A 27,637-nucleotide genomic window follows, 5' to 3' on the forward strand; every position below is an offset into this window, starting at 1 on the left:
CCGAAATACATTATGTTTTATACTTTTATGCAATAGTTCAGTATAAAGAAATGCTAAAGAGATCAATAAGAGTAGATAGTAGAAACAGGAAGAAACTGTGAAGAAACATGCCTACATGTGACAGGTCACTAATCCCACTAATCCGATGGCATAGAGGGACACACACAGACACGCATACAAAATAATGCCAGACACACACACACAGACACACAGACACACACACACAGGCTCCCGTCAAGGACATCACTAAGGAGAATATAAAAACACATTTGAGTGCTTCTTAAACCACCACGCCCTGGCATCCATTTTTGAGCTCCATGACACACACACACACACACACACGCACATTCCAAATCTGTAGCTGACCATGGCGTCTCCCCACTGCTCCATTAGACTCCCATGCAGATGATATCATCTCTAGTTGGCATGCTGGGAAGGAGGCAGTGATGGGGAGGGAGGGAGGGAGGGAGGGGAGGTTTCACAGCACTGCTGGAGACCGTCTGAGGGGGAGAGTTATCTTGGAAGCAAAGAGCCATGGATGAGTGGAACAGAATGACGGATGGCGAAGGTAAGGAACACACTCAAGCACCCACCAACACACACGCACAGAGCTTCCCATGTGTTTTTGCTAAACTCGTGGGACAAGATTTCCTTGTCTTGTAATGATTTCTAAATAGGGCCTCATTGCCCAGGGATATATTTAATTGCCACACACCGGCTGGTGATGCTAATGCGTGCTGACAAAAAGAGAGCACAAGGCAGAGGCAGAGAGAGACAGAGCGGCGAGTCACACACACACTTGTTTTGAAGTAACTTTGACTTCTTAAGGGCGCGAGCGGCTGTCGCTCGGCGGACAGAGTCACACGTCTCTGTCTGTGACGTTTTGTGGGGGTTTTACTGTAGCTACTGGAAGCGGCTGCTGTCACATGCCTGCCCGTTCACCCACGACACCCTCTTTCTCTCTCTCTCACACACACACACACACACACACACACACACACACACACACACACACACACACACACACACACACACACACACACACACGTGTCCACCTCTATGCCAAGCCATTGTGTTCTCACTGCGCCACGTTGCCAGATTCCCTCGCAGTAACCATTATGTCTCCCTCACTGTTGGAGGCTTGCGTGTGTTGTTTTTGCTTACTTGGGTGTGTGTTTTCATTTGTGTGTGCATGCCTGTGTGTCTATGTGTGTGTGTTTGTGTGTATGTATGCATGATAATGTAGTATTTCATAGGGTGTCATCACTACCCAGTGAGACCCAGCCGCTGGAGGAGGACCACAGTTCTTTTACTGCCTCTTACTGTCACTTTACACAATGGATGATGCATTGTTCACACACACACACACACACACACACACACACTTGCACAGTGGGCAGACACGGGCATATGTACACACACACACTGGCACACATGGTCTTGCTCTGCTGTGGCGTGTGTGGGAGTTTGTATTATGTACTTGCTGCTTTTAGAATGAATGTGTGAGCGCCGCAGTGACCAGCTCCAAACAAACAACAGACAACAAAACATCTTCATACTTTATGGTTGCTGCTGATTTCATTATAAACTTAAAAATAGCTTATTGTGGAGTCGTGCATGAGTGGTTAAATCTCTAAATATGTGTCTGTATGCGTTTGTGTATATCATATACGTGAGTTAGTCTGGGAGATAAAAAATATAAACGGCCAAAATGTCCAAAAATATGTCACAGAGACCACAGAAAATATCTAAGTGAATTACTCGTGATTATTTTCTGAAGTTGAAGTTGGCACGTCTGGCCGAGTGGCGCCATTGACAATACTGAAAGGAGCGTTGGGAAATTTAGTTTTGGAATGTTAAAATTACTTCTTAATGTTTTGTTTTGTTATGTGTCCCATATGTGTCTGGATGAGGACATGACAAAGATCTTAACTTTCGTAGGCGTCGTGCTGCCGGAGTTCAAGTGATGAAATAGCAAAAAACAGCCTTTTTCCAGTGGCAGACTCAGGCTGTCTGAGAGGCAGGGTCGAATAAACACAAAAGGGCACCACCAGTATGCAGCGGGGAACCAGCACGGCAAATTTCATTACATATTTATGGCGAAACACTTCTAATTCCTTTACTATCTCACTTAATGTACAATTACAACACCACCTATAAACTATTAGTATTTTTAAACGTGTGCCTATTTATTTATTTATTTATTTATTTATACATATTTTGGGGTCTAGATGACTAATACAAAAAGTTTTGGAATTGGTCTCTTATGTCACCTGAAACAAGCTGCAACGTAATCCAAAAGTGCTCATTTTGCCACTGACAGGCTCAGATTGTTATTCTAAGTGTCTGACAACATTATGGCATTATTTTATAGTATTTTTGTTAACAACTAAGATCCTTTTTGTTTAAGAAGAAACAGCCATTATGTCGCTGTCTTCAACAACACCAGAGTCCATTTAAAAAAAACGGTCATTTTAGTTGGTGGCATACCTAGTTTGTTTCTTTAATTGTTCGCTTGTTAATTTAATTTTAATCTACGTCATTGGTCACAGGTACACTTTGGTACTCATAGCACTACACCTCTGCTAAATGGCTATTTAAAACGTGTCCAGTAGTAAGTCTGTATGGCCAGAGTTCTGGAATATTAAAGGCCGTAGTGACTGTCAAAAAAGAAATCTAGTGTAACCTCTGGTGTGTGTGTGTGTGTGTGTGTGTGTGTGTTCTGGAAGCTTCCCTTCTTATATTAGGATAAATAGCCTTGTCTATCATGTAAGGCTGTGTCTGGCAAACAGATTCCCCTCACGTCAAGCCAGATGAACACAAATGAGTTCCCCAGAGGAGACATTTCAGGGGGAAGAGTGTCCCTGTGACACTTATCGTGAAGGACATCTTATGGGTAAATAGGAGGTATGGGTGACAGCCAGGACGTAAGCAGGGCTGTTCCATGCATCAACCTTGTGCTCCAAAACAGAGAGCGCTCAGGACGACGTAAACATACAAGCCTACACACTGAACTTTGAAACGCAGCGCAGCAGCACGGAGATGAATCTCGTCTTGATGGTGTGATGTAAAAAAAAATGCATTTACATAATGGCAGGCTATCTGTCATACCCCTTGCTGCTCTGTATCAATAACCCCTGTCTATCTCAGTATGTCTCTCCTGGTGACAATACCATCAGCTCACTTCTGGAAATGGATGGAAGCTGCACACATAGCGCCTTCAGAATAGCATTAGATAACCACGGCGATGGCGCTTTCAGTATCATTCCACCTCACGGGTGACAGGTCCCACGCACACTAAATCACTGTACTGTACCAAGAGGTAATTATACTGCCACTGTAAATCTTCCTGATGGCTCAGTGAGTTAGATCATCTTCTCACATGTCTGCACGCGCACATACGGTCAGGGCTGCGCACATGCTTTATGGCGCACGCAGCAGAATAACCGCTGTGGGCTCAGGTGGCCTGTTGTTTGCCACATGGGTCACAGTCCTGCACTTTCCACGCACAATTGCATCATAAGTGGAGCACATGCACAAAAACCTAGCATGCTATTTACCATGTTTAGAAGTTATTTAGAACATGTGTTATATCATTATACATTTTCTGTATTGATTCGCTGCTGCATTAGCAGATGAGCTCACATGCTAGTATTTTCCACATCATCATGTACACACAGTCCACCAAAGTGCTGCTTTATTACCTTTAAGACGAGCAGCTTTTTAAAAGAGGCTAAAACCCACTTACACAGGGAGCCATTCACTTCACAGTGACTCAGTGGTTGTTTGCAATAAGATGTAATAAAAAGATCAATAAATACAGAGGTAAATAATTAAACGCTGGGTACATTATGAGCTCAACTAAGTGAATATAATGAAATAAAATGGAACCTGCATAATTAAATATTTTACCTTCTTCCCAGCTTCACATCCCCGCCATCAGTCTGACAGTTTGGGCTAGCCACAAATAACAAGTAAGCTCTAAAACAGAAATTAAAATATGCTGAAAAAGATATAAATTTTAATGCAGTATAACTATTGAGCTAAAACTAGAAAAATCTGCTTGAGTAGTTTATACTGCAGTTCTATCATGTTTAGTATGAGGTACACTTTATGGTGAAATGAAGCCCCACGGCACAGTCAGGGAATAAAGTACAGTACTGAATTTTTAAAGGAAGTCTGTGGAGTTTATGACTACTAGTGGGGCTATGGAGAATTCTTTTGATGAACAGGTCCCCGTCTTGTTTGTATCTCATACCCTGCTGGCACACGTGTAGCACGCACAAGCAGCGTGATAATGTGAGGTCTTACAGACAATTTCATGCTGGTAAACTCAAAAACAATTGGTTTCTCAGTGCGTTGTGCGCCGACAAATGTAGCGACGCACAACAAAACTCAAGAGAGAAGACTGCTAGCTAAAATGTATTTAGGAAAAAAAAAACAGCCTAACAAATATTTAATGAGGATGGAAAATGCATTCAACAGCTTTGTTAGACCACAAGGTTACACACCAACACACTTAACATTCAGAACCATCATAACTGTGTGTTATGGCAGTTGTAACCCTGCTATACGGCTGAGTAGCTGAGAGTGCTGCACCCTTCTGAGCTCACACAGACCAACTCCACTGTGTTGCACCTGCAAAACTACAGTACTGTACAGAATACATCTGATTTAGGGCCTCATCAGACAGAGCACAGTCTTGGCAATGAGAAGCATCTTTTTTTCCAGTTGTTTTCCAAAGGCAGGAGGTGCTGCTAATGCTCCCTGGGTGCCTCACATTTCAGACACTTGGAGCGTTTTGCATTTTTGAAGAATGAGCCGGAGGTTGGAAAAAACTTTTTTTTCTCCCCATTGTCCAATCGAATTAATGGAGAGGCAGGACTTCTATGGTGGTGATGACAAAAGTTTACAGATGATTGGAAAAAAACAAGTATTTGAACACAAAACAGCAGCCCAGAAGCTAAATCTCACCCCGTGATTTCTCCTATTTCTGAGGGTCTCATGTACCCACATGTATGTATTTCCCCATGTCCAGCATGATATTTGGAAATCAGTGTCTCACCCTCAATTAGAGCCAGAACCAGTGCCCTCCACCTGTCTATTCTTTATGCTCATGTTTAGCAAACCAACTATCTACCAAGCAGAAAGTTATCTACTTCTTAGCTAACCAAAATTAAAAGGTACAGGTCTGACGTTACTTCACAGCAAAATCACAGTTCGGCTAAGGATGGGTGATTTAGTGTCTCCTTAGCAGCAATTAAAACAAAAATGGCAGCGCATGGGCCTCACGTTTTGCAACCTGCCAGGCATGCTCTGTCTGATCGCGCCCTTAGAAAGTCTTTGAACATATACCCATTTGATGTCTCTTTAAAGGCCACACCGGGGTCATTTTTGATGTCTTGAATGCTGATGAGGCAGAAATATAAAAGGCACCTGTTTTGGCGTCGTTAAACTGGTCAAAAGTTGTTTGTTCATAAATCCACCCAGTTTGTGGCCTGTTTTCCAGTCACAGAATGGAGCTGGGATCACAGTGCAGAACAAAGCTGTTTGCCCTCTGCAAAGCAGAGAAATAAAAGGATCTTTTCACGCAGGTGAACCATCACTCAGCTCTCACAAATTGGGAAAAAAATGAAATGCTTTGCTCCATGCTGCACGTCAACGCTTTGTTCACACAAAATGTCATTGTTGCCACAACAACACAACAGGGGTTTGTGTTTAAAAATCAGTGTCACACAAACATATTTTTTTTATAATACCACAATCACTGATATTCACACAAAATGTCAAATCTGTCACAGAGATTTGCATGGTTTGAGTTTGACATTGCAATATTTTTAAAGCATCACGCAACCGGAACTTCAGCAAACAGATGCGCACACACACGCACACAAACACACATGAAAACACAGGCCTGCAGGGATTGTATCACATGACCATGGGCACAGCTGCACTGTGGGATGCCCGTCTATTTTCTGCAGTTAATCGATCACATGAAGCCACTGGAGCTTGACTAGGAGTCACTGGGCCAGAGAGTGATATAGACTGCATGAGTGTGTCTCTGTGTGTCTCTGTGTGTGTCTGTGTGTGTGTGTGTGTGTGTGTACATGTCTGCCCTGTACACCATTATCACTGAATTGCTCTACGACCACTCCAGAGCTGCATGAGCCTTCTGAGACCGTAGCTCTGAGGCTTTTTGTCATCCGTTCATTCACACACACACATCATCATCTTTCCCGCACACTCACACACAAACGCACACCATCTCCCACGGCGGGTGTGCAGCGGGGGGTCTCTAGAGGTTAGCTAATTTGGCCCACTGGTGCCTTAACCACATCTCCCTCGCTTCACTTCATCTCCTCCCGCTCACATGTCGCTCCAAACTCGCACTCTCCCTCTAAAATATCCTGCTCACAAATCTACTGTGTCGTCGCCGCTGCTCTGCTCTTAACATCATACAAATTTCATTATATGCAGACAGACTGATGGACCTAATTCAGAGACGACCTTTGGACCTCGTCCTGTCCCCTGTACCAGTCAAATCCCCTGGGATCTGAAGAGGGTTTGGAGCAGGAGAATGGATACCCCAGTCTATATATATATATATATATATATATATATATATATATATATATATGTATATATACACACACACACACACACACATGTTGTGCATGTGTGATCTAGATTTCTTAAATATCTCTCTCTTGCTGTCAGCAATTATAAATCTTCAAATTTTGAGAGTACTGAATAACAACAAAAATGCATTTTATAAAAATTCAATAAAGGAGACTACAGGCAATTTCACATTCAGCAGGCTGCTATCTGATATCGATCCCAGTGTCTTTATACACAGTCCATCAATCACTCCTGACTTTTTTCCTGAGTTTTGTGAGAATAATAGAAACTTAAGTGAAATTAGGGCTGTGCTGTTCAAGGTTATTATTATTAAGCAAAAATATAACTAAGTTTGTAAAAAAAAAAAAAAAAAAACATTTTAGTTAACTGAAATAAAAAAAACAAGACTTTAGAAAAAAGTAAAACTAACTGAACTGATATTCTGTACTTAGAAAATAAAATGAAAAATATCCAAGAAATGTCTTTAGTTGTCCTTAATTCATTCAAATCAACACAACATGATTTAACAACCTGCACAAACTGCTGCTAAAACAAAATTTAAAAACTAAGGGAAAAAAAAGACTAATAAAAAGATACAAAACTATAATAACTCTGCTCGTGTTGAGGTCAACCGTTAATTTAGCCAGCGCTTTGGAGCATAATGAGATGGAAGGTATTTGATTATAACATTTTTAGACTGTTTGATTTAGATATGTTGCACTGAAACATTAAAATTCAGCCTTTTTACCCACTGACAATTTAATGCCATCAGTCTGCCAGGAACTGAAAGTGAAAAATGCCTGTACGGCTTTGGCTGGTACATTTAAATGACGGATGTAAGTGCTGATGTTAATTAATGTGCATCGTTCCTTCTTAAATAAAACAAACATAAAATTAAATATTGTATTCTATAGAAAAATGCTGCACATCTTGATATATTTTATCTTCCTCGGTCACACGACAGATTGCTGCACCGTGTAAAAACTTGGAAACAACATCAGATACCACTCTGATGAGGGAAAGATACCTGAAAACGTGGATGGGAAAAGGTTTGTGTAACTGGATACCTGGATAGATCCTATAGAATATAAAGGCCACATATTCCAAGACTTAAAGTGCAGAGTCAGTACAACTTTGTTTAACATTTGAGCCAATGGCATAAATGTTTTATGCCATTTTCTGTTGAAAGTAGTATCGCAAGTATCAGTATCACAATTCAGACTGAATCACACATAAATAAAATCTCAGAGTTTTCAGTCATTTTTGTGAAGAAAACTAAATTAAATTGTTACATTAAAGTTGAGATTATTATATAAGATACAGACTTGAACAATCAGGAAAACAGGATAAGGGCGTGGAGAAGACCTGAACACAAGCTATAGTCACAGAGACTCCAACAGAGATAGAGAATCGCATGAAAAGTCTCTAAAAAATATCAGGAAAACTCGTCTCGCTTATCATCCGAATTACACAAACTTCCTGCAGTTATTGCAATCACCCTTTTGGTTAATTGCACACTTCATCAGTTGTTCTGTGCTGTTATTGTTATGTATTGAGTATATGAGAATATAAATGTGTATAAAATAAGTCACATTGTCAGGGATTATCAGTTTACTCAATGATAGAAAACAGGTCTACAAGGAACAACTGCTCTAAGTGAATATCTTTGTATTTGTTTACAACTTTATCTCAAAGAACTGAATATATACAGCATGTTGAATACTCTACTCTGTGTGTGTAGTACTACTGTGGTGGTACTATATGTGATCCAGCAGAACATGTAGGTGTCTACCAAGCACATCTAAACTGCAAATGTATTCTCAATTGACAAGAAAAAAAACATCATTTTCCTAGCGAGCTGTTGCCAGTGGATGATGCAACAGGACGAGGAGGTCTATTTATTGGAAGGTACACACTATCATTTTTCCTATATTTTTTATTTATGACACTTTTAATAGCATCAACAGGAAGTTGGCTCGCGTTATGTTGCTTCTGAAATACAGCCAAGGCCAGACAGTCCACTGTATACCAGTCCAGACTGATACGCAGAGATCTGTTGAGAAAACGGGACATAAATGACAAGGTGGATATGTCTGTGAATGTGTGTGTGTGTGTGTGTGTGTGTGTGTGTGTGTGTGTGTGTGTGTGTGCGTCTAGGGGCTTTTGCTGGAGCATAAAGGGGCTCAGTGCTCTCAGAGAGAGAGCCATAGCTCATGAGCACAGAATACTAATCCTGTTGCCACAGTCACCCTGAGCAGACAGCCCTTCATACACACACACACACATACACACACACACACAGTTTTACTTCATTCATTTTAGGAAAAATCTCAGCAACTGCACGGCACGGCACGCAATTACTCTTTGTCATCAATGGTGGTGTGTGTGCATTTTTCACCGCATGCGCACGTGTTGGTGGAGCTAAAGGTTATTAAAACACCTGTATGTACTGTACGGCAACTCAGTGTGAAAATAAACACTCTCTCAACCCACACACACACATACACACACAAATACACACACTTCTCTCTGCTCTAATTACCAGGAAGCAGATAGTATTCCATGAGGAAGGGATGAGCTGTCTTTGTGTGTGTGTGTGTGTGTGTGTGTCTGTGTGTGTGTGTGTGTGTGTGTGTGTGTGTGTGTGAGTCTTTGTAAGTGATGGACCACTGGCTCCTGCTCAATGCAAGGGTGATCTGGTCCCAAGAGTCCCCGCCAAATCCCAGTCCTCTCTCTAGGTTTCTCTACCCCCCTCACCGTCTTTGTCGCTCTCGATGCCTCCATACTTTCACACATAAAACACAATGGCTGCACTTTATTTTACAGCACACTAATAAGACATAACAACCTGAACTTTGTACTAAAGCAAACAAAAAAGAAATAGTGTTCTTCATTCGATAGTATTATATTCTTTATTAGACCCTTATTAGACTTTATCAGAGGATGATTAAGGATAAATTACAATAGAACTGCACTGTAAACTAAAATGTATTATTTCCCACTGTTAGACTTTTATAAGCCTTAACTAGAAGGTAATCAAGGACACAAAGCATATTATCTGGCCACAGTATTACAAAAGTTTGTGCAGTCACATATAGACCAAACATTCCTCTGCTTCTTTAATTTTGTTTTTTAGTTGGTAGATTCACATATTATTTTTAAACTTAAGTTTACAGTACAGTTTTGTTGTAATGTGCCCCTAATAAACCTCTCATAAAGTCTAATAAGGTCTAATATTGTATAACAAAAGACCTTATTTCTAGATTTTGTCTAATTTGATACAAAGTATTGCTTCTTATGTCTTATTAGTGTATTCTTGGATGAATGGTGTCCAATCAGGTTATACTTGTGTTGTTTACTGTCTAATAAAGAACATATCGTCTCCAATTTGGCCTCTTATGTCTTATTAGGGTACTGTCAACTAAAGTGCAATCAACACAATCCTCATGCTGTCTGTGTGTTTGCAGGAAGCACAGGGAGATGCGACTGTCAAGAGGCTGAGGCAGGTGTCCTGCTACAAGAAGTAGTTATGGGCTAATTTGATAATGGACCATATACCCTAAATCAAGACAGGGCCGGGAAAAGGAAATCGTATTCATAGTGATTTAGATGGCAGTATTTCAAATATGCAGATTTGCCGTGAAGTGAATTATTTGTAACTGCAGTATGACATATAGGGAGGGATGTAATCGACCATAGACTCAATTTACACATAATGTAATAGAAATGCTGTTTTTTTTTTCCCCCACATTTTGTAAAAGCAAAGTGGTTTAGTACTTAGATTGGAATTGGGATTTATTAACAAAACCTGGAATTGAGCTGTTAGAAAATTTACAACAATTCAATTCTTTCTAGCTGATGAATGATCCCCCGTCACTTACTGTAAGTAAGTAAAAGAAAAAAAAACTAAATTTAAAGAAAGAGAAAGGAAATCACTGCAGTCAGAAACAAGTCTGGCTGTCCTTGCACTGCTGCAACTGAAACGCTGCTGGTGGACATTACGGCTGTGACCTGAATGAGTCGTGACAGCACCGAGCCAGACTGCAAACGTAATGGAGGCGGCGGACGCTGCTTTCAGCCACTTAACTCCTAACTCTTTAGGTTGCACCTCGCACCACCGGGCTTCACACTGCAGCACCAAGTCCATTATTTTATGAACCGGGTCACCTCACTGAATTAGCAAACTCATACGCCAAAACAAGTGTCTGCGATTACTCCAACTAATGATTAGGTTTTTATTCAACAGCAAGAGTTAACTGATAACATGGCATGAGGCAGAAACACTGTTGCTGTTAAACTGCATAAATAGAACTTGTGCACAACAACGAAAAGCGATTGAACTTTAATGAATATCGTAATTGTCTGGATGTGATTGTAATAGACATGCCACTTAGATATAATTGTATTTGGAGGACACAGTATAGAAAATGTTTACAGATATTGTCTCAAGCTAGCTTGAGGTAGCTTAACCCAAGGGCACAGATCTCATCACAGTGGACTTATCTGTACACAGTGTGCTTATTACAGGATCAGAAACTACTGGAATTAAGTTCTTGTACATATAGGGGTATTTTTTCAAGTCTGTCAATTTACTTGCACTACACAATGTGATCTACTTACTTACTTAGTTACTTGTCTACACTTGAATTAATATAAAAACCTGTCATCTGCAGTTTTGTAGCTAGTAAGGCTGGATGGCCCAATGAAAAGCATTCAGATTTGGAGAGAAGACCCTGACCACTTACCGGAACACTGCGGGAGTTTGGAGCAATTTAGACAAAGAAAGGGAAAAAGAAAAGCTTTTCAACCGAGTCCTTGCTCTTGATAATGCATTGAACAGTGGTTGAGAAGTAATTAAAAAAAGTAGTAAAAAAAGTTTGCTTTAATTAGTACTTTGTTAACTCCATTAGTTTTACCAGTAGTAATATTAAATGTACTTTTACTCGCGTACAGTGTTTCCACCACTTTTAATACTAATACTACAAATTATGATTAGCAAAACGACAAGGAAACGCCAACATACAGCCTATCTGACAACCTTTAGAGGAATGCTTCCACCTCCAGCCACAAGTTAATGTGTGCAAGCCAACTAATTAAATTAAAGGACAGCAGTGGTGGCTATTGCAGAATGATGGATGAGCCAACACATAGAGGACAATGTAATTTCCCCATGAATGTTTGAGAACAATGGCGTCCAATTCCACACTCTATGTAAAGATATTCCTTGCGCAAATGAGACCTCTATATGTCTTCATAACCGAGAACAGCTAGTTACATTAAGAAGTCTATGGGTTATATTAACACAATAAGATAAATCTACCTGACTGCAATTTTCTGATTGGTTAAAAAGGTGCTGGTGAACTGGGCGGAAGTGATGAGGTGACACAAAAAGCAGTGTATACATTGGTCGGTATCGCAGCTCCAACCCTTTGTGCTTTGCGCATAGTTCTCAATCACAAGGAGGAAGAGGACCGGGGAGACATCCATCATCCATCACGGTGACGTATTCACTGCTACGATTCCTCTCCATCAATCAAGGCTGTAAAACTACACGCCAGTTTTAAAACTACTTACTCTAGATCTCAAAGATCAAACTGCTTATAAGTAAAAAATAAAGAATCACGTTGGATAAATATTTGATGAAGGCCAGGCTTTCTTTCATCAGCATTACATCATTGTTACTCCTTCTGATGTTTTAGTGTCTCGAAAGGAAAATGCGGCCTTTGACAACACCGATAACACCATTATGATGGATGATGGTTTTTATGCAGTTGTTGGAAATCTTCCAATCAGCTCTAAATGGGTAATCATCATATGTTTTTCTGATATCCTTCTGAAATCTGCAGTGAGTATTTGTCCTTGCGAGCCTGTACCAAGAAGCCCAAGGGACCAATCTTGGGACCAGTTGTAATGAACCATGAACATGCCTGCTGCTTTGGTGATATACTGTACTCTGTCACTGCCATGTAGTGATTTTCAGATGACTCATAATTTAAAATTGGCCCACGCCACAGAGCCGGCTCTATTAGCGGCTCCTTTGATCCTCTACATCTAAATGTAACACCATAAAATGCATAGTTCCGGCGTTATGATTGGCAGAGCCACGTTTAAAACCGGTGACTGCATTACATCAGTATTATTGCACCAAACAAATTGTTTCAAAATGTCAGCTTTTCCTGTGACTCTTGATTTACTGAGTGGGCAAAGCGTGGATGGAGGAGGAAGATAAAAAAAAAAAGAAAAAAAAAGGAGACGAGTTGAGAGAAACTGCAGAGGTGGAAAAGTCAAGAAATGAAGCTGGGACTTTTAAACAGATGTGGTCGTTCGCTGTTTTCAGATCTCGTTTGCCAAGAACAATCTGGCTGTTGATTTTAAAACAAAAAAAGAGCACGATGAGCTCACTGTCAGCTTCATGCCGGCGTGAAAAAGGGGAAAGGTGAAACCTATAATTTCAGCACGTGTAGGGTTTTACCAGTTCAACATTAATCCACCAACCAGACAATCCTTTAATACTCATCTTCCTCTGGCCACGCTGTGAATTACCAGCGCTATAATTTGACAAGTATTTTGACAGCATCAGACTCTGACTGAAAACTGGATTTAAAAAAGATGAGACTGATACCAGTTTTATTCTTTTAGCAACTTTTTGGCTATACACCAAAGTTTTGGATGAAAAATAAAAGAAAATTTTGACCTGATGATGATGCTAGGTTAAGTCAGAATATCATTAAAGTAATTTCAAGGATTGTGTCAAGACATTTCACTCAAAACCACAAATTTGAACATCATGGTGGTGCTGTAGGAAAAATCAGAGGATTGCCGACATCATGAGGACACACTGAGATTCATTGATGTCTATACAAAATTTGGTGCCAATCCGTCCTGTAGATGATGAGATCTTTCATTGGATGGGTGAAACTTTAGACATTCTCTATGAATGTCTGTATAAAATGTCATCTCAGTCTCATAGATGTAGATATAGAGTTTCTGCTCTTCTTACTTTAACACATACATTTATCTTGGAACTTTGTTTTTGTGTCTTGTGTTTTTTTTTTCTTATTTTACTGATTTGATGTCTGTTGTTTCTTGGAAGACTGGCAGAAAAAGAACATCTTTGTACTGTGTGATAAACTGTTTCCTGTAAATATGAAAATAAAATCAGAATTGAATTGAATCAATCTTGTTTTACTGTGACATTACACCTCTTCTTGTTTTCTGCGTGTGCCTTTGTTGTTATTCTTTTGTAGTATGAGTGAGTGAAAGAAAGCGTTTTACCTTTACTGCACTCACATACGGCACACTGGCTTTTCTATACACACTTACAAAGGTGTTTTCCAGGCACTTAACACATATCAAATCTGCCTCTGATTACTCTAATCTTTTCAATAAAGGAAGTAGTATTCACCAGTGAATGAAAGTGATACTACACAGTGTTAAGGTGGGGATTTTCTTATATTCTATCTTTGTTGAGCCACATTTTGCTCGTATACTTTATGGGCTCCTTTTTAAACCGGCAGCACAGAGGTGGTCGGCGTAGTCAGAACAGTAACACAAGCACGAATGTGAGGAATGTGGACAAAATAATTTGCATAGTGCTTTGAGCTCAGCCAACACTTTTATGTCCGTTCGGCCAATGTGCAAAGCACGCCTGACTGCCAAATATCCAGTTTCAGGAAAGTTCCAAAAATTGAGAGGAAGCTGCTCGCCCAAGTGTCTGAAGGGAACTTATGATTACTTCTAGACCTACTATCATGTCTGGAGGAACATGTTAAGGCCCTTGATTAAATAAACTGTGTAAATACTAATTTTCACACATTTTCTTTCAGTTATAAATACTAACTGCACATGTTAAAGCAGTAAAGGTAATATTTCTGTCAAAACAGATACAGTCAGGCAGAGCAGTTTGGTGGAAAAATCAACCACCAGTGGAATATCTTGTTATTGGTTTCTCTGGGCTCAAAGAAGGAGAGAGGAGGGAAAGGTAGCACAGAGATCAATACAATGAAAATGTTACCATGGTGAGGAGTAGAAAATTAGTGAAAATGAGAAGGTGATACACAGGGGTATCTTAGTTTCTTTCCATGTCAGTTATGATGTGTGTCTGTGTTAGTGCTGTTGGCGTGGGGGGCTTTGATTGACAGGAGAGCCAGGGGATCTGATCTTTTTTCTTTCTTTCTTTTTTTTTTTTTTTCGAGCAGACCTGACATTCAGTCACACAATATCTCAGTGTGCATGTGTGTGTGTGTGAGAAAGAGATCATATGTGGTTTCTAAGACTTGCATCATGAGCAGGGAAGCTACACAAATGTGAAGAATTTGGCCATAGTGCCACAGTGCATGAATGTATCCTCTCGGTCATAGTAGAGTAGAATAGTAGTATAGAGTGAAAGCCCAAAATGAATTTTCAATAAAAGTGCACTGAGGCAGCTTATTTTCCAGCACCTCTGAATGTTATTTGGAAGGTTGAATAAGAAAGTTCTTCCCAATTTTTGTAAAGTTTTATGAAACTGAAAATCCGGCTGTCAAGCCTGCTTTGCTACGGAGAAGTAACAGGGCCAGGCATACATTTTGCTTTTTGAAAATAATGTCAAAATGTTGTGAATAAAGTTGAAATGTCAGGAATAAAGTCAAACTTTCTGTAATAGTACCAGGCATAAGAAAATCTATCAGAGGACTATGTTCACAAAGAGGTATTTCAATTTTATTTTTAACATTGTGACATTAGTCTCCACATTTCATCTTTATCCTCAACATTTCAACTTTGTGCTCAACATTTCATCTTTTTCTTTGCATTTCAACTTTATTCTCAGAATTTACTTTATTCTCAACATTTAAACTTTGTTCTCAACATAGAAATTATTATTATTATATTATTTATTTTTTCTTATGGCTGCCACTAATGCTGAAAGTTCAATCTGTGCAATACAAAAGAGTTTTGCCTCAGCACTTCTTAAAGTTTCACAGTAATGTTGTAAAACAGACATATGAGTATGTGATGCCTCATACCGTGCTCAACAAAAACAGGGATGGATACCTTCACTAAGTGAATAACTAGGAAGGAAATAGCAAACTTGTTGTATACAGCATAATTCAGCTTACATTGCCTTATAATACCCAATTTATATGGAAATGACCATATTTATTTAACAGTGTTTTACATAGGTATATGGTTCAAATCTGCACAGTGTCATGAAATAATGCATTCATGGATTTGATGGACAAGGACCCAGGACCGTTCTTGCTAAAATTAAAAGCATATATATGGATTGAAAACATAATGTCACAGTACAGACTCCATAGAGCAAATCATCATTAGGATAAGTACTTTTTAAAAAATGATCTCTTTCTCCTCTAACTAAGGATGAAGGACAAACAGTCATCTGCACTAAACACCCTTAATTATTGACAGACTCAGAGAAATTATGTCCTTTCAGTTCACCTAATGTCATGCAGTATAATTTGGTCACTGTACCTGTCATAGCCGTAGTAAAGATACAGTATCCTTACCCAAGAAAACCCTTCCTCAGCTTCAGGCAGAGAAACCTGCTGAGGATTTTGCAGATACAGAAATAATACAATGAGCTCAGTGAAGGTCAGACGGTATAATAGACTATAGTCCATCACAGCCACCGCAACCGCATGATAAAAACTGTGCTGACAGAAAATATCTTTTTTTACAACCAGCTTTCAGGCAAAAGCACCTTCCAGATAAAATCAAAGTTAATTATTTGTTAATCTCTGTGTGTATAAATGAATTATGTATAATTAAAATCTTCAGAAAACATAAGACTACCACCTTGGAATTATGTTGCATTTGATAATTCATCATCATCATTATTATTATGATGCAGCACTGCCGGCTGAACCCGTGTGCAAAATTACTTACAGCTTATTCACCTGGTATATCCAACCAGCATCAAGCTCCGACAGAAATACACCTACCTTTTTCTTCCCGGGTCAGGCGGGTCAGATACATCTTATTTATTTTGTACATTATAGATCATAACTGTTTAATCCTTGTTTTTCTGGATGCCAGTAAACACACAAAAACTACAGCTGCTCCAGCTGTCATGCTGACTGATCTGTTAAAGATGATCTAACAGCTGTGATCTCGTCCTGGCTTTATAATTATAATAAAAATTCCTGATTCCTTACTAGTGAGAATAATTTACACACACGCACATTGTTAAACATAAGTGAAAGGCGTATTGTGATTGTGGAGACATGTGTGCGCCTCAGCTGAGCGTGAGGCGCATACAAGCGCACACTTTTAACTTCAATATTCACAGTTTATTGCCGTTAGAAAATACGTTCAAAGGACACTTTACTAATCCACGCTCCTGTGTGACTAACATAAATGAAGGTGTTCTGTGATTGTGGAGGCGTGTGTGTACCTCGGCCAAATGCGCCCGCTGCTATCTTGTGCAGACAGACTGACTGCACCACAGTTTTGCACTACGACCAGGTTTCGACGTGGCAAAAACTGCACCACTGGAAGATAACAAAGTCAAAAGTGCGACGGCTTCACACCAGATGTAAGATAGAGTCCTAAGGGTTCAGTGCTGTCCACAATCAACTAGAAACGTGGAGTTGGATGCAGCACAGTGCATGTGCAAAAGGAAATCCTCAACCCTTTGATGCATAGGTGGGTCAAAATGATGGAGTGGGTTCATTTTTGTTCATTTTGTATGGAACACCTTTGAACCACCACTTTTTATATGTTATAGAGGAGACTTTTTTAGTACAGTTTTTCACAATTGCTAAAACACTAAACCCATTCTCTGAACCTAATGCTCTGTGCCCCGCACCCAGTTATTGAATCATTCACTCTTTTGGCAAAACTCAATACACATTCTTACTTGCTAAGAGACATTTTGCACTGCTTGTGATGGAGACAAAGTCCTCTGGCCTGACCAGGCATAAAGATGTGATGTTAGGCAGAGGGAATCTGTTGTCTGTATTACCTGCAGTACTTACATCACACAATACATTCTGTACTAAGCTGTGAATATACATTTTTAGATTTTTAGATGCATTTTTGAAAATGCGCAATGCGTTCTGAGGCAACTGTTTGATTTTGCCAAAAGGGTCAGTGGTTTTGCGAATGTACTTTGTAGGTTTGGATTTGTGTTGGCAGAAAAGGGTGAAAGGTTTCAAGAAATGTGTCTTAGCATTTGTGATAAATTGTAATAAACATTGTGTGAGATTCATGCCTTTTTTCCCTCATGAAAAAGCTTGTATTGCATTACATACATTGCATGCAAGGTGATTCATTTATATTTTTTTTTTTCCTTGTTATAGGACGGTCGGGAATTGTTTATCCTGCTTAAAGATTTCTGTCATATCTGTTTTTTTTTACACTGAAAGCTCAATAACTATAATTATCTCAAAGTGTGAAGAATAAGTGGTAAATGTCTGCATTTACATAGCGGTTTTATCTGATGTGCTTTTCAGTTTGCTTTTTTTGCTGTTCACACAGACGACATCAGGAGCTGAAGATTAAACTGCCAAACCTGTGATTGGCTGAGAACTTGGAAGATTTCTCATTATCACTTTTTGCCACACGAGTCAGATCTTGCCGTGGTAATTTGCATTTCTATTATGACTTTTAACCCGCTATTTTACTGTTGCATGTTCACTTTCAGCTGCATAGGAATTGTATCAAGTTACTGCCAATGACATCCCCAACTTTTCCTGATTTTCCTGCTTCATAATAACAGCTTTATAACAGCAAAATAATAGGACATTTATTGTAAAGAATTTGTTGGAAATAAAATGTGTTTATTCATCGTTTTACAGCCACTTGACTTAAGACAAGCCTGTATCAGTTAAAAAACTTTTGGGGCATTTTGTCTAGTTTATTGTTCTCTTATCTGCACCATAAGTAAAGAGATGCAGGAGGGGGACCAGAGTCAAAACATCAGAAAAAGATTTAAAAAACGAGACAGGAGGAGAAAGAGAGACGAGGGAGGAGAAAGCAAGCATTTAAGCTTTGTTTTCAGGAGTCTCTGACTCAGCTAAGGCGTTGGTGTTTGTCTTTTAGTGGATACAGAAGGGGGACAGGAGAGAAGAAACAGGATAGAGGCAAGATTCTGGCTCTCACTCTGACAGTGGGGTGTTGGGTTTAGAGTAAATCTGATATTTTAGGGTAATTAGGACATTGGGGAATTGTTTGGGAAGAAAAACAGCCACAAAAGGCTTGCTCACACTTCTTCGGGCTGCCTTCTCATCAAGGGGCTCTCTGCGGTTCGCAGCAGTCTTTATGAGCGGTCGCGTGATCCCTCACAGAGTGACCAGCCGCTAACCAACATGCATGCAACAACAGCGTCTTTGAGGTGAGATGCGGAAAAGCCAACAGAGCTTCCAGGCAATTGGCATAAGTCTAGTATCACCCTGACACTTGGCATCCATTTACAGAGCGTTTGGCTTTTGTCTCAAGAAACAGTGCATCAGTCCAAGTCAAACTGGAAAAAGACTCTTTTTTTTTCCCATCCTCCTACGCCATGTTTCCTCCTCTGTCCCTCCCTTTCTCCCTTCCTGACTACATTAGATGATACTCCCCCTTGCTGATTGAATACAGAGTAAAATAACCTTCCCGTCAGCAAGGTAAGCGCACTCCCTAGAGCTCGCCGTATGTGTGTTAGTGTGTTGTTGAAGGCAGGCCAAATCGTGCAATACGAATAACTGAGTTCTAATTAGTGCGGTTCACTCTGCAAACATGTCTATGATCCACCCAGAGGAAAATTATTATGTAATTCAGTGAACTATAAGATACAATAAGTACAATGTTTCTTATTATATCTACATTCACTTCTAATTTAATTAGATTAAAGGAAATACTCTGGTGGCAGTGATGAGCTCAAATTGTTAAGAAAGCTTTAGCACAAGCACTTCTCTACAGTGTACGGCTTACAGGCTTTTGTCAAAATGGTGAAAAAGTAAAATGAAGACAGGATTGAATAGTTTGCCGTCATGGTTTTTGGGTTTCTGTGTGGTTATTTCCTGTTTTATTGTACAGCTTCCCTTGTGAGTCTTGACTACCTGTTTTTATCTGTTTTCCTGCTTCTGATTTCTGATTTGCTTCACCTGCCACATATTAGGCCATTGTGTATTTAGTGAGTGCATCCTGCCTCTCTCAGTTGTCAGGTGTTCTGCCTCTACTCCCCAGTGTCTCTCCCCGTGTTAGTCCCTGGTTCCCAGTTACCTTTTGGATTGTTCTTTGTTTTGTTTTTTTTTGTTTTTGGATACCCTCGCTTGGCCTTAATTTTTTTGTGGGAATATGTTGCTTTTTTTTTCCTGGACTATTCAGCTGCCCTTCGTTATTTTGTGTTCCCTTTCCAGTGAATTTATCAAAGTTACTGTTTTTGTTCATTTACTCCCAAGTGTCCTCTGCATTTTTGGGACCACCTTAAAACTGAACTTTTGACAGTTTGCTTTGTTCAAGCAGACATCAGAATCACAGTAAACAACAACAACAAAAAAAAAAACACAATATATGTACAAGCCTAGCGCGTAGCATATTTAAGTACAGGGAACAAAAGGGGAAGGTTACTAAGACTTTGTTAATGTATCTGTGAATTCACTTTTAGAACTAATTTTAATGTGAGCACAGCATTATTCTGTGTGCAATCAGTTAACATATTGTTCAGTTAAACAGAGCCGAGCTCACGGTAAATATTCATGATTTCTTCCAACTTCCAACTTGTAAACAAACAACAACTCATTCAGCAAACATGCTTTGGTGTTAATTTTAGCTCCATGTAGAGTGAATAAATGTGATTTCCCTGATAATGCTTGTCGGCCTCGACGATGCAGTTTATACATTTTGCCGCTGATTTAATAAAACAGAGTTCAACTGAGTGAAATGTTACGCTGAATTTAGCAGAAGACCTCTGTAATGTCAGGCAATAAATATTATCAGTGTCTGATAAGACATAATGACACATCGGTAATGACTTATGCATCATATGAAATAACGTGTCAGTAACACATTCTCTGCCTAGACGAGTAAACACAGTTCAAGGTATTTTTTTTTTTTTTTACAGCCAGAAGAAATGTCCAGCAAAATCCTTTACAGTGCCATGAAACTGTTGGAGAAAACTATGACAAAGATGTGATAACTAACTACAATTGAGCCACAGAGAATTGGTAGCTTGCAAGACTGAAAAATCCTTGTCAAAATTAAGACTGCTTACAGACACACATACAGATTGTTGCAGTTGCACACATTTGTGTTATTGTGCAGAGGGATTGCCTGCCTCGTGTCCAATTCACTGATGTATGAATGACCATGAGCACGTATGTGTGCATCAGTGTCAAATCTGATCTTGTCCTAACATTGTCAACAGATGGTTTCATATGCACACCTACACACACACACACACACACACACACACACACACACACACACACACAAAATAATGTTCTGCATGGAAACTGAAGTCCTTGGAGCCACACCTCTCGGCCTCATGGGGGAATCTCTAAAATATAGATCAGAAGGCTGAATTTCTGACAGCATTTACAAATCTTTTGATGGAAGGTTTAAAGGGCCCCCTTTGAACTGCTTCGTTTTTTAATTAAAGGCCAACAAACAAAATTCAAATAATAAATTCTCTGTCAAGCAGAGAGGCATGCGACCCCCCTGAGGTGGTATCAAAAGCTAGAATAACAAGGCAAACTTTTCTTGTCTGTTTGCTCCTGCAAGCTGGATACACAAGTAAACAAGGGTTTATATGTAGTTAAATTCATGGATGTTTTTTATAATGTATGGGATATGTCAGAAAAATAACATGGAATAGAAATTTGTGTTATAGCGTGTGGTGTTACTAGGTATACGCAATAAAAAAATTTATACAACATTTTGTTTTTGTGCCCATTTTTCATGAGTAAAGCAAAAACAAAAAGGTTTATTTATCTCACATTTTGAGCACTTTTTTTGTTTGTTTTTTTAATCTGCGTTAGTGTGGACTGATCCATCCTGACAGGCATGGCATATAGCTGTTCGGATTAAACAACCTTGATTATCGCACAGGCATGCCTCGGACTTGTCACAATAAAAGGCCACCCTAAAATGTGCAGTTCAATCTTGAAAAAACATTTATGAGTCACTGAACTATGGCTATTTTACATCGGGCTACAAATACCAATTATTTTTCCTAGTAGGGCAAGGTCATGACCTGCCTTACTCTGCCTCAGCTTGGCTTACCCTGATATTATTACTCTTACCAACGTCTAACCAATCGCTCCTCATGTCTAAACCTAACCAACCAAACCAACCTAATCCACCAGAGCAACAAAGGAAATAAGTACTAGCCAATCAGAGGCAGATTAGACCAGGTCATGACTTTGCCCTCCTGGGGAAAAAAATGGTATCCATCTAGTATTTATAGCTCAATTCTGCTTCTGTTTGGCTACTACTTGTTGCCTACGTTGGGCGTCAGGAGTGAGTGAGCCTGTCTTGTAGTAAGATCTTAGGCCTTGGATAAAGTTCAAACAGCTTTTGAGACATTCACCTTCCTGCCTATGGAATGTAACACCCTCCTGTCCATTGTCCTGATGACACATAATTCTGCATGCTGTGAGACATATTGTTCTATTGCACCTGTAAGTGTTTGTATGGTATGAACTGCATCCATGTGTACACACTGTACCAAGATCTTCTCTGTGCACCAATAAGTGAAGACTGACGAGAAGTTATTCTTCATTGTTTTGAAATAGCCATCGTTCAATGTCTAAATAAATGTCTTTTTTCAAGATCTAACTGTGCATTTTGGAGTGGCCTTTTATTGTGACCAGTTCACGGCACACTTGCGCAATAATCAGGCTGTTTGCCATCGCACAAACACCCTGAGAAAAATAAACCTTTCGTGTGCATCAAAGAAGTCTTAGATCTTTGACTTCAACTAATGAAAAATGGAAGCAGTGATCAGTAAAATAGGCTCAGTGTGTGTTCCAGTGTGTGCTCAGGTATTCCTACCTTGTCGGACATCTCTGGGTGCTATGGCGATCGCATCATTGGAATGCAGCTCGGTGACGCAGCAGTCATCAGGAACCAGCGAACCATTGCTGAAACTGTGCGGCGTCTCCGGGAGCAACGGGATAGGTGGTGCCATGATGTTGTGGTTTGGACAGATACATCCTGTCTGGGTCATCCCACAGCCATCTCCATCAGAAACCTCATGGTCCCCATTGTGACCTGTGCGTAAACACTCCTCGAACCATCTGCAGAGCACGCCGCAGGTAAACTGACTGGAGTTCTCATTGTTGATAAGCAACACCTCCACCAGTCTCAGCTCCAGTAGCTCCTTAGTTACCTGAGGCTCGTCTGCAGCTGGATGTCTTGTTAGACACAGTTGGACAAAGTTCTTATCGAACTGTAGGAAGGAGTACGGTCCATCTGAGTTGGACTGGCTGCCACAAAGATCAATGACTTCCTGATCCCTGGCAGAGGCTGTCTGTAAGTGAAGGGGACAGCTTTGATTGGCCAGGTGGTGGTCGAGGGAGAGGAGCATGGGGGAGTGTGTCCGGCAGATGATAGGGTGGCGGGTGAAGCGGAGGTAGAGGGAATACTTGGTGGGGTCGGGGTTTTCTAGGGACCAGGAACAGCCCGCCGCCCTAGAGGGAAAGAGCTCCCTTAGGGAGAAAGAGCCATAGAGCACCCCGGCTACAAGGCTGGAGCATGGTGAGGAGATGGGCGAGGGGGCCCCTTCTGCCCCGGTGCTGGGGATGCCGTCGGCAGCCCCATAGGCAGCCTCGGCCAGGGCAGAGAGAGGAGCTAGAGCGAGGGCAGACAAGGCAGCCAGGGCCCCAGCCAAGGCCAGGAGAGAGGACAGCACAGACAGACACACCCCACCAGCAGTGTTCATCCTATGACATTCGTCCTGCAGGGGAAGAGAGAAGAGAGGAGGAGTACATTAGAAACATCATGAAATATCTTCAATCAACAAAGAAGGTTGCACTTTAGTGTTCAGTACATTAATAATCATGTGACAAGCTGTAATTTGCATCAAATTAGGCAACAACTGGAAACATCATGTTCTTTATTAGACAGTATTAGACCCTTTATTAGACGCTTATTGGACTTCCTTAGAGGGTAATTAGCGACACATCACAACAGAACAGTATTAAGTGTATTGTTTCCCACTGGTAGACTCTTATTAGATTTTCTTGGAGATTAATTTTGAAACTGTACTGTACACTAAAATGAAATCAAATATCCACGACAAAACTGAAAAGACAAAATAAATGAATATTTAGTTTACAACACAATTTTGTTGTAATGTGTCACAAATGGTCCTTTAATAAAGTCTAATAAAGGTATAATAAAGTGTCTGATTAATAAAGAATATATTATTTCTATTTTTGTCTAATTTGACATGAAGCACAGCTTTTTGTTTCTTATTAGTGTAATTACAGTATAAGTACTATCTAATAAGGCACGTATCATTTCTAGTTTTTGTCTAATTAGATACAAAGTACAGCCCATTAGTGTACTGTCAAAATAAAGCGCGACCACAAAGAAAACCAACATGACATGAATAAAAGGAGAACTTATCAATATTCCTGTCAAGACCAAAGAATCACATCTGTTTGGAAGCATTTCTGGACAGATTTGTGCCTTGCCTCAGTGTATAACATAACCGAGTTTATGGCAGCAGTTCTCATAAAGTTCTTCTTCAAACGCGCACGCACACACTGCACTGTCAAAAACACAAACACATCCCTGCTGGGCTGGATTAAAAGGGTTGATGACTTGGCTGTTGAGACATGCTCTGTGGGGCCCGCTCTACCCTTTCCTGCTGTTATGTGCACACAAACACACAGGCACAGACGCACGCGCACGCACATGCGCGCACACACACACACATACACGCCATCGCCTGCTGAGCAGCTCCCCCAAGGCTCTGGCAAACTATTACCATCACCGACACAGTGAGGGTCCGCCAACAGCCTGATTTTGACTCGCACAATACACACACACCGCTGACAAAAAAACATATACAGCATATAGTGTTTCAGTATTTTGTTTGAAACTACTTCAATACCCACTACATTTTTGTATGCCCTGTGTGTCTGCTCTATCACCTGAGATAAATGCATAAATGCAGTTTGAGGAGGACATGTGGGAGATGGGAAATGTGCGCACCACTCTACTAGTAACCTTACAACATGATAAACAAACAACTTTCTCTAAAATGCTAATTACTCTCTGAATTTCAACAAATGCCTCCTTGCAACACCAGAAAGTTAACCCAGAGATAGAACTTTATAATTTAATCAGAAGTGTTTCGGAAAACTTTACAACACTAATGCACATAACACAAAACAAGAAGGTGATGGATGCAAAAAACAGCAAATGAAAAAAAGACCAAACCAGCTACACAGTCACAAATGTTTTCTGTCCATGCCCCATTTTTTTTCCAGGTTTTAAAGCTGTAATGAGATGTTATGGAGTACTCAAAACCCATGCATGACCTACTTGTGTACATTTAAAAACATAATACATTTGGACATGGTAGCTTCTTGTTATGATGAAGCTAGCTAAAGTAAATAAAAACTTGCATATTATAAATTGACTCATTATTCTGGATATTTGCAATAATCAGCTAGTCAAGTATCCGGACAGCTAATGTCATACCAACATACTAATATATTGTAGCGGGGCCAAATTCATATCACACCAGAGAGATTAACCATGCATGCAGACAAACGGGAAATACCAGTGATATCAGGATTCTTAAAAAACTGATAATGTTCCACATGTTAAAAAAAGACTGCAGAGCCACCACAGTTCTGTAAAATGCAACACTGATGCTAATACAGTTAATTTGGGTAATTAGGCTACATCTGAGCTATTTGGCCTGCACAGTTTGTTTATATTTGGTTTGACTTTTCTAAGAGAAGGCTAGACACATGTTATACAAACATGTTAACTTAATATTTACGTATTAAGGCTAGGTTTCCATTAGCATTGTGTGACAGCCGACCCGGCGAAGAGTTTCAGATACAGCTTTCTCATACTTCTTATTCTATTGACATGGCATGAATATGAATGTGGCAAAATATTAGTTGCAATATACCTAACAGCATAGAAACTAGCAGTGACTGGAATTTTTACTCCCATTGCTAAATTAGTGTGCCAGCTAATAAGCTAAGAATACTAAAAAAGAAACAAAGCTTTTGCAATCAACTGTTCTCAAAAATGATTTTTTTAAAAAAAGAGGCAAAGCTGTTGGCATTAATAGGCCTAATATGTGTTTTAGGCAGCGCTTTCTTATTGCTCTTCTACTGACAGTTTAAATATGAATGAGGCATAAAACATGAGTTGCCATATACAGTAACTAACTGCATAGACTGGAATTTTACCACTACTCCCTTTGCTAAACTAGTGCTTTTGCTAAAAAAGAAACACATTTCTTGCAAATAACTATTCTCGTATGAACGTACTCATCTGAAGCAGACCTACAAGGCTCAAGTTAAAGAAAAGCCATGCAGTTTTCTGTTAAATTAACCAAATCTGGCAGCAAATATAGGCCAACAGGCAATCCACTTTTCCTCATCTGCACCTAGCTAGACCACATGCACCACTTTTCCCTCGTCTTGTCTTGCGGTTGTATCCAATTGCTCTCCCTGGTAGCACCAACCAAGGTTATTAAGCATGTGACGCAACTGAAAAAAGCCTCTGTACGAAGCGTGTGTGTGTAAGTACTCCACTTCCCTTAGGCCCAGGTTAATGAAACGCAGCAGTAGCCTGCACTTCACAGGATTTATGTAAGTCTGTTAAGGCTCTCCACGAGCATCAGCCACAGAGTCCACAGGGCCCGAGTAAGAGGCTAGGAACTGTGCTTACTTCACCATGTCAAGAGGTGACCCCCATAGCGGTCGGACAGTGCAAGAGGCACTTGGGCTTACAGGAGGGAGCCGTTAATGAGAGCTAGAAACACATGAAAGGCAGACTGACGATGTAGGAGGGGATGTTGTTTGGATGGAGCCGAGCATTACGACGATTGTAATATTACAGGAATTGTGAAAATATGTGCAAAATTTGCATCATTCACCATGAAAAATAAATAAACTCCTTTAGGTTTGAGGCATTAGTGCTGATGCTAACTCAGAGTGATGTACTACGCATAAAACGGTTTACTGCCATACTCAAGGACAATACACCTACTTTTTTTTTTTGATGGACACAGATTGGCGTTTGCAGACATTACATCTTTACCGTAAGGTCAAGGGAAGGTGTGTATGACCACTAGTTCACCCTGCTGGGCAGGTTTCACCATATTCACACAGTGGACATTTTCCCCTGATGTCATGCTGAGGGTGGGAAGCTCAAAGTCATACTGCAGTGTTGGATGTTGCCAGTTGTATAAGGGGATCCAATAAATCTTTTTTTTTTTTTTACATTTCATGATTGATCAGCAACTGGAGAAACAATGGACAGTGGAAATATGGAGGGACACTGGGCCATATTTCAAGGTAAAACAACATATTTTACAACTATCTGCTACTGTAAGCATTCAGCCATCCTATCTAATGTTACTAACATCACTCCTGCCACACAAAACACACACTGCTAAAGTGTTTGGAGCCCACTTTTGTGTTTGATGTGCAAAACAGAGAAATATGTGTTCCAGAGAGCATACTGTCACATTACATTACAGACTCACATTTCTGACTGTTACCAACTGGCTCAAGGCCGCCAACAAAAAGGCAGGCCACACACAGATATGACAATCAAAGTTGATTTATTTAACTCAGATGTTACGAGTGCTGTAAGGTGCAACAAACCAAACAAAGGGACAAAGCTGAAGAGACTGCAGCAGGCCCAGCTGAGAGGGAGTGTGTGGCCAAAAGGGTGGTCCTTTATAACCTCTACAGGTCCACCCCACAAGGGCAGGTACCAGCAGGCACTCCCTCCCAGCTCCGCCTACCAGCCAACTCCCAGTAACTGCATGAGAGAGCACAGTGAGACACAGGCAGGCAGACTGAACAGGGTCATCACATGACACATTTAATAT

The 27,637-nt window shown here is 40.2% G+C and overlaps 1 protein-coding gene across 2 annotated transcripts in view; it reads right to left on the minus strand.

Annotated features, from left to right (window-relative positions):
- Positions 1 to 23,492, minus strand: part of adgrb2 (adhesion G protein-coupled receptor B2) — a 211,633-nt gene extending 188,141 nt beyond the window's left edge. For both annotated transcript variants that reach the window (XM_084738328.1, XM_084738327.1), the window contains exon 1: positions 22,594 to 23,492. In XM_084738328.1, coding sequence (XP_084594454.1) covers positions 22,594 to 23,482 — 889 coding nt within the window. In that variant the 5' untranslated portion in view covers positions 23,483 to 23,492. The remainder of the gene's footprint in view (positions 1 to 22,593) is intronic.
- Between the last annotated feature and the right edge of the window lie 4,145 nt (positions 23,493 to 27,637).

Source organism: Lutjanus erythropterus, chromosome 16, assembly GCF_056507025.1.
Source record: "Lutjanus erythropterus isolate fLutEry1 chromosome 16, fLutEry1.hap2, whole genome shotgun sequence".
Classification (NCBI taxonomy): domain Eukaryota; kingdom Metazoa; phylum Chordata; class Actinopteri; order Lutjaniformes; family Lutjanidae; genus Lutjanus; species Lutjanus erythropterus.